Source organism: Merops nubicus, unplaced genomic scaffold (assembly GCF_000691845.1).
Source record: "Merops nubicus isolate BGI_N331 unplaced genomic scaffold, ASM69184v1 scaffold29358, whole genome shotgun sequence".
Taxonomy (NCBI): domain Eukaryota; kingdom Metazoa; phylum Chordata; class Aves; order Coraciiformes; family Meropidae; genus Merops; species Merops nubicus.
The window spans coordinates 1,645-10,296 of NW_008626825.1; the positions used below are offsets into that span (position 1 = coordinate 1,645).

The 8,652-nt window shown below is 36.1% G+C and overlaps 1 protein-coding gene across 1 annotated transcript; it reads left to right on the forward strand.

The window, feature by feature from the left end:
- Window positions 1-675: 675 nt before the first annotated feature.
- On the forward strand, window positions 676-6,080 carry LOC103778552 (FERM domain-containing protein 3-like; the record flags this gene model as incomplete). Its single annotated transcript, XM_008946143.1, has 5 exons — window positions 676-739; window positions 1,727-1,815; window positions 2,111-2,185; window positions 2,757-2,825; window positions 5,959-6,080. Coding segments are annotated over 5 exons (419 nt in total), but the record flags the coding sequence as incomplete, so codon positions are not given.
- Window positions 6,081-8,652: the final 2,572 nt, after the last annotated feature.

The following is an 8,652-nucleotide window of genomic DNA, read 5'->3' on the forward strand; positions in this document are numbered from 1 at the left end:
ATCTGACATCAAAAATATTTACTGAAGTTTATGAAAAACTACAGTGTCTCCATTTTAGCTGTGGTAATGACAAACTTTTCATTACAGTTAGGCAGAGGTGTTGTATAACCATTATGTGATGCACCACTATTCCGTATTGTACTTTTAGCCTCGTTAAATTACATTTTGATGTAGGTTTGCAACTCAGAAGGCCCCAGTAATAAGTTCTGTCAAACATTTTCTTTTTCTTCCTGTTGTATTCTGCAAGTAGCTAGTTACTAAGATGTGTGATATGAAATCACAAATACATAAGAATAGAGATAACATTCTTCTTTCCCTCAGTTTAATTACATTAGAAGTTCCAAGATTTTAAGATACAAATTGTAAACTGTGTAATAAATAAATGTAAACATAAGCTTCTACTACTTTTAATTTCCTCTTTATTTTCCAGCAGACAGTTAATTTTTTGATGTGCATAGGAATGTAAAAGAAATTCTCTGGGCTCATTTTCTCTACTTTAAAGAAGATGAGAATATTAAACACTTTAATGCTAAAGATTGTAAGACCCTTTTGAGGCTTTTTTGTCGTTTGATAGCCTGCTTGACTTTGGGAATCAGAGAAACTTGCATGCAAGTTGCTTTCTTACTTGTGGCTCTATCTATTTTTCCTACACATAAAAGATTTTTCTCTTTCTAGGTGTGATGTCTATAAACTGAAATTTGAAGGGAAGACTTTTTATGTGTTTGGAGCTCAGAAGGAGGTCAGGTTTAATATTTTTACAAAACTTCTGTACTTGATTGAGAATCAACTAAAACATAAGCATTTAACTAAACAAATGTGTACACAATCAATTATTGTACCTCATATCGTAATTAAAAAAGAGTATGAGTGAATATTGTCAAAAGAATGTCTAATTTGCAGAGAGCTGAGATGTTTCTCACTTGACATTCATGCAGTTCTGTGTTGATTGTTTCTGGTTTCAATCTATGTAGCAAGTTTTAATAGATTTTAAAGCACTAGAGCTTTACCCATCCACTCTAAAGCATGAATGACATCTGTATGTGATTGAAAACTCACATAAGCATTGATACTTAGATCAATGTGAGGTATTTTATGATCGTCTCCTCAAATCTTAGTCAGCTGAATGGGCTGGAGTCTTTCCTAGGTAGTTAGGAGTCCTGTCATTGGGCTCTTACCACTGAAATCATATTTTTTTGCCTACAGCATGCTACAGTCAGTCCTCCCCTAAGGCAGGGGGAAGCCCTGATTATGGCTTTGAATGCAGTCTAGGTGAGGAATAGAAAATGGTGGAAGGAAATAAAGCTAGAGGTATCAGGGCTAGTCATGTGGTTGCAAGGAGTATTTTGTGGTAGGACATAGGGAACAGGGAGAAGTGAATGGTAGGTAGTGCAGCAACTGTGCAATGTTGAAATTTGAAGATAGAGAGTTTTTTCCTCCTCTGGTTTTGGCCTGAATACAACTGGTAAAGATTTATTCTACAAGCCGCTTGTACCTATGTTCTTCCCTGCCCCTTCCAAGCATCCCCTTTTATTTCTGAAACAGTTCTCTGAGCAGTTTAAATATCAGCTATGTATATGCCATGGGTGAACCGCAGATGGAGGCTACAAAGGAAAACTTTGTCTTCAGTGTATCTGGTTTATGGTGATACCGTCGGGTACAGCTACTTCAATCTTTGAGAATTTAACATTTTAATTACTTTTATTTGCCTTCTTTTCCTTACACTTAGAAAAAGGCTGTGCTGTCATTCCATACCTCTACACCAGCAGCCTGCAAGCATCTTTGGAAATGTGGAGTGGAGAACCAGGCTTTTTACAAGTATGTAAGCCTAAAGTTTTTACTAAAAGTAAATCAATGTGCACTTGAGTAGAAAATTGTTTGATGTGAAATGTTATATTTCATTAACAGAATACAAAATGCAAGCAGAAAACATGCAAGTTAATGTGCACTTTATATTCTAATTTGTAGAAAGGCCTTAAAGTTGGAAAGCCCGATTAGTGAATATTACTTTGTGGCATAAAAATAACAAAGCTTGTTGTGTGCCTTGTTCATTTTTGCTTATCAGGTTCCTTCTGTGCTGAAAGTGTGACAGCTTTTGTTCTTTTTCTTCAAGGTATGCAAAATCCAGTCAGATCAAGACCATGTCCAGCAGCAAGATATTTTTTAAAGGCAGCAGATTTCGATACAGGTGGGTATTTGCTGTTTCTGTTGCATAGTAAACTATTTCAGAAAGTAAGAGAAAACATCAGTAATTACTCATGATGAATTGAGGGGTTTACATTCCTAAGCACCTGTCCACACCTAATTCAGTTCAGGATTTGGAAGATTTTCTGTTGTCTCCTTAGCATCACTTATAAACTAAACTGGAGGCTTCATGCAGACTTCTGTCAAAGAGCAGTTTCACCAGAACAGGGCTCCATTTTTGGTGCATTTTCTGTAAAAATAAGGATGTGTGGCTAGTGCAGAAATTATATGCCCCCTGTAACTAGGCAAAAGTATTTTAAAGATATTGCTTAAAACTCTTAGTGTATATAAACAACATCAGACCAGGGGTGTATCTAGTGGGACAGACCAGTCCATTATACTACAGAAAGTGGCTTTTTCTGTAGTAGCTTTGTAGACAAATGGTCAGCCAAGTTTTTAATCTGGGACATTACATATCCTTCCTTTGAATGTATCTTTTTATGTGTATAGAGTTTTGGCATGTAATGACATCCTCTAAGTATTTACTTGAATATTTATTTCACGTTTTAATGCAGTGGAAAAGTAGCCAAAGAGGTAGTGGAGGCAAGCTCTAAAATCCAGAGGGAACCTCCTGAAGTCCACAGGTATGTCTTCACATTCAATATTAAAGTTTAAGGACTAAGGGCGATTATTGTTTTCCACACAGAACAATGTCTTTCCTTTACTGTGAGGTGCTATGGCTGTCATTCTAACCTTCCACAATGAGGCATGCAAGCGTTGGGAAATACGTATTGCCAGTGCTACAAAATTCTGACAATAGTGTATTGTCTCCTACACATGGGAACTTAATCTGTGCTGCTTCAAAGCCAGGTTTAATCAAACTGTCAGATAAGTATCTTATATTCTTTTCTGTGTTATGATACAGACTGTTACTGTACGTTCCTGACAAAAAAGTGCATTCTTATTTCATTCCTGGTTCTCACCCTGTTTTGCAAGATTCTGGTTTGTGTATATATATGGATATTCTTAAAAGTATACTTGGTAGTTTATCCATATCACAGTCAGACTAAAAAGCAAGAAGCTCATCTAATAAAAAGAAAAAAAAAATAGTGAACTTTATTTTTTTTTTAATTAAGCAGGTAGGTTTTGCAAACAAACTAATGCTTTCTGGTCACTCATTGCAGTGACAGTAAAAATTGGTAAGAACATAATTAATGTCCTTCAGAAGAGGAGAAAGAGGCTAGCAGGAACATGCCATTGAAAACTTTTTTTGAAAGGATAGTTAGCTTTCTGAACATTCTACAGCCATATCTCTATTTTTATTGTGAATTTTTTCATGGATGGGGGATTGTATGTTTGGTTTATTTTTAATCGAATACAGCTATTCCATCTACAGTTGAGAGAAATTATATTGTCTTAATAAACGGTGGGAATATCTTTTTAGCAAATATTTATAAATACGTTGTTCAGCCCTACAATTTAATTAATTGTAAGGCCATGCAGGGATGCTTTTGAATGTGCTTTTGTAGATAACACTTGAAAAATGAGTTGAGTGACAGTCTAGAATGTGTTAACTGGGAACACAGAAGGCAGAATATCAGTCCCTTTTTGAGGTAGGGTAGAATACTTTGGCACACAAATGCATTTTAAATGAAAATGTTACTCACATAGGGAAATGTCTTACTGTCTGCTTTCCAGGGTTTCTTTTTTTCCACAGGGTAATAGAAGATTTTCATATAAAAACTTTTTATTTTTTTTTTAATCTTGTATTTTACTTTCCTTTGTTTTCAGTATTTAAAGTATTTTAAAGGTATTGTTTAAAACTCTTAGTGTATATAAACACATCAGAGGACAAAAAAGTTTATAGAGCGATGTCATATGGTTTTATCACCCTTAATGCATATTTTTTATTATTAGATTTCTTAAATTACTTGCTTTACAATGTTAAGGTAGCTCCACATTCAGTTTTGTAGACTAAGAAAGTGTCTAGTGATTTCAGACGTTTGTATAGTGCAGCTTTTGAAATGAGAGACAGAAGCAGATAGCTTGTCGTTCCAATAGCACAAGTAGGCAGAAAGCATAGAAATTTTTCATCTTCAAAGAAGGCAGGCTTTAGAAACTAATAACTCTGTGAAAGAGGATTTGGAATTAGAAAATGGTAGTTTTTTTCAGATGCAATACATTTAGAGGAAATTATACGATTGAAAATAAATATATATTTAAGTATACAAAGTTTTCTCTCCCGGTGCCCCACACTCAAAGTTGGCTCAGTAGTATCATGACTTCAGTGAGAAAGAAACGTGCAGTTGTGAGGTTATTCTTGAGTATCTTTGTATCTGATTATTACACTTAAAGCTCTACAGACAGAAAATCTGTTGGGAATGTGTAGTTATGCAGCATTAATGCAGTGCCAAGTTCTACTGACAAATACACAATGAAAGATTTCTTGTTTTGCTTCCAAGGCATGCCTGAAGGAGGGATCTTTGTAAATAAGTATGAAGCAGGAGTCTTATTTGTTCTCCCAGGCACAACTCTGATTGTAGGAGTTGTTTCGTAGCTCTTTAGAGCAGGCACAAAGATCTAGGGGATGCATAACAAGCCTGTGAAGTACTGTTGGGTTGGAGTGATTGTAATTACAGTAATCTGAATGGAAAACATCTTTGGATAATGAAAATTTAAGCGAAACATTTATTAAAGAATGCTCACAAAATGCAAACGAGGTGACAAGTAGCATTTGGCATAAGTTAATGAGCAAGGAATCATGGCAATTGACAATATTTAATGACATTTAATGGGTCTGACAGTGGGACATCTGTGTCCTAAGTTTACCTAAACCCTCAGCAACTCACAGTCCCTTCTTTTCACTTGCAACAGGTGTTCTGTTCAGTTTGTTTGTCTATGACGAATTGCAAGCTGAGTCTTTGTTTAAACTTGAAATGCATTTTGTGAAACTTAGCACTGTACCTGTGTACCATTTTAAGTCTAGTAGAATGTTCTTTCCTTTCATTTTTACTTTTGTCAAAAACAAGTATTTTATAATGTAATGGTTCAGATCTATTGCAGGACTTTTGCTTCAGGCCTGTATCATGTAAGTGTTAGATAACTTATCCTAAAGAGCCATTTTATATTCTTAGTAATATGATTTTATGCTAATGAGCCTCATGACTGAAGCGAATAAACAGCATTCCTCAAGCTTTCATGAGAAAGTTTAACATGTGAAAGCCTGTTAGAGTCAAGTAAGACAAGAAGGAAAACCAGCCTGAGCCCCTGGGGGCATGATGTAGAGGCAGTGTCTGGGGTACATGGGAAGGAGAGGCCTGTGTGTCTGTTAACTGAAGGGATACAGTTGTTCCTGCTTTAGTCTGCAGTGCTCAAACCATAACAAATCCTTTGCCCAGTCCTGGAAGCAATGGAACAACATCACAAAAATTATTTGTATCCTCTCTACCTTCCATTTCCTTGAAGCCAAATACTACTATGTGCTGTGCAGTATGGAGAGCAGCAACACGCTGAAGCCTTGCGTAAGACGAAAAGGAGTCAGGCTATGTAAAGGGAATTAGACCACCACAAAACCATCTCTTACACTTGGGATGTTGAAAGGTTTGTATCTGCTGAGGGTGCAACATAAGATGGCTAAAAGCAGTGTTCAGGGTGGAGAGCTTCTTATGATAGCTCAAGGGCTAGTGTAATTTATGCAAAATGATTCTGAGATGAGGCATATTGGACTGTAGTTGCTTCCTTGTGAATAAACTGCCACAGCTTTCTTTGTTCTTTTAGAACCAGCATTACCCAGAGTCGCAGCTCTCCCTCTTTGAACAAGCAACTCATAATCAACATGGAACCTCTACAGCCCCTCCTTCCTCCTCCCTGTGAAGAGGAAGAAGTTCCTTTAGATGAAGGTGAGTCACTTACCTGATTCCTGCCAAACACTGCCAATATTTATTATCAAACATGTGGAAAAAGGAGTGATACTGATTCAGGAGTATGGAAAAATATCTAGTAATTTCCATTAAGAGCACACCATTAAGAATGTGCATGTCATACTGAGAAAGGATCACAAGCTCAAGGAACTGTGCATAAGCCCTGTGCAAGATATAATGTAAGAAAAGTTACTAGTTAAGCTTTCTGTTTCCAAAAAATCTTTTTTTTTTTTTTTTTTGATTGTGCATTGAAAGGAACAGAAGAGGAAATAAATATTCTACACATAGCACTATTTTACTAAGTAGTAACTGCAGTTACTCAGTAGTGAAAACTGACTGCTAGGTATGTTGTTTCTCTTGCTTCCCTTTACTTGTATTTCTTTCTTTCAATTCTAATGCTAGGAAGAACTCTGCTAATTTAATTCCATTGACAAAAAGGGACATTATTTGAAGGTCAGCTAGGAAAGATTCTCAGCTAATTTAATCCCATTGACAAAAAGGGATTTTACTGGAAGATCAGTGTGAATGCATTTTGTAGAACAAGGTTTTCCATGTATTTGTTTATTCCTTGGTATTTTAAAAATCACATTCAACACCTGTCTCTGAGACCAAGTCACTACAAAGAATGGCACGAACACCTTAGCCGTCTTAAATGAGGCTAACTGCATTCTTCCTAATAAAAATGAAGCCAAACAAACAAAAGCTAACAGTGGCTCTTACTTGAGATGTAGTGAGCTAATTGTTTCAGAAGCTGGGCAATACAACCTCTTCTGTTTGCTTTGTTGTGGTCAGTTAATATGAAATAGAAAACAGCTGACAAAGTATGTTCATTTTCATGGGAGTATGTCCTAATTTAATTTTATAGGAGTCACATGAACATTTTGTTCATTCTTTGGAGTTTCAACACAATGGAGCAGGAACAGTGTGAATTAGATTGTCCATGTACTTAGCTTGTTAGAATTAGTAGTTAAATTTGCAGTTCACATGGAGTTAACTTTAACAATTACTTGTTCACCTCTCCTGTGAAATACTTGCATTCATTATTCAGAATTCACTTTGTGTCAGCCAGGTACCCACACTGTGTTCCTGCTAGGCAGTTACCACCACTGTGGACAGTTTGCTGCTTGTAAGACTACTGTGCCGCACTTAAAACTCTAAAAAATGAAATGCATTTTTGGAAACTGCAGACTTATCATTGCTACATGCTCACTGGAGAACACTAGTTTCAAATGTATGTATTATGTAAGTTTGAATGTTGTGTTTCATTGTAGTCAGACAGATTGTTGTTACTATATCCAATTAACAGAAATATTTGCTGGTGAGTTTCCTCTAGAATATGCTATAGCATAGTAGTTAAATACCACCATCTTTTAAATTAACAATATTTAGCTCTTTTACAGTATTTTCCTGCAGCAAACGTGGCTATGTATCAGATCGCAGCTTGAAATGATCTCACAGCCTTTAGAAATATGAAACGTGTTTCCACGTGAAAAGGATGGATTCCAATCCTCTTCCTTGTCCTTAGGATAATTCTTTCAGATAGAAAATAAACAAGATACAACCAAATACTGAAAAACTGCCGAAGTCCAGACATTCACCTGTACAAAGTTCTGTGTTACAAATTACTCTGGCTATCAGGCTTAAGTGAACCTGTTCTCTGAAAAAGCCCTGATTGTCCAGTGGTTTTGCAGACATTTAAGAAGGTGTATGCTGACTAAACATGGTTATAGAAAACTGCTGTTTGTGAGAAGATGCTGGATGCCCATGATATCACTGTAATAGTCACTTTAGCAGTTGACACTTACGTAAGAGGATTTGGAAACAAATAATGGCATTTGATTTTTTATTAGAATGGCAGGCAAAAATATCCTGAGTTTGTCTAATGGTGTTTCATCCTTCAAGAGGCAATTCTTTAATCTACACTTAGAGGCTATATCCAGGTGTTCAAATACTAAGCACCTCAATTTTAGTTGGTATTCTTACTTCAGTGTGCCTTTACTCCTCTTTTAAATTATAGTGATGTAAATGACTTTCCTAAAATATGTATTTGCTCTTGGCCAATATCTTATCAAATAAAAAAAAACTAATCCCAAGTCCTCATGCCTTAGGTTTTCCTGGTCATTACTGAGTACTTCATTGGTGCTGCTTAAGGTTCTTCAGACTTGCATATTCCTTGTTACTGACTCTTGTTTTGCACTAATGTCCTTTCTGTCTCAGGAAGTGGAAAGTGGCATGGTACTGTAAAGATGCAACCATAAAATTAATGTTGTGTGTAGAAAGTTATCATGCAGAAGCAGATGTTACATGTATGAATGTCAGTTTAAGTGTATCCAGAACTGTGATTGCAAAATTTATCTTCATCACAGATGACAAAATTATGTCCTTCTTATTGGTTCTCTGAGGTCCTTTTCACAGTCCTTGCTCCGTGTGCCATTGAACACATTGTATTACTTTTGATATTGCTATAAGAATTGTGCAGCTGCCTTCTTTCACCAACTGCTATGGTGAGACAATTATTGCCTGTCCTGATCACTTGCAGGTGGTAGATCAT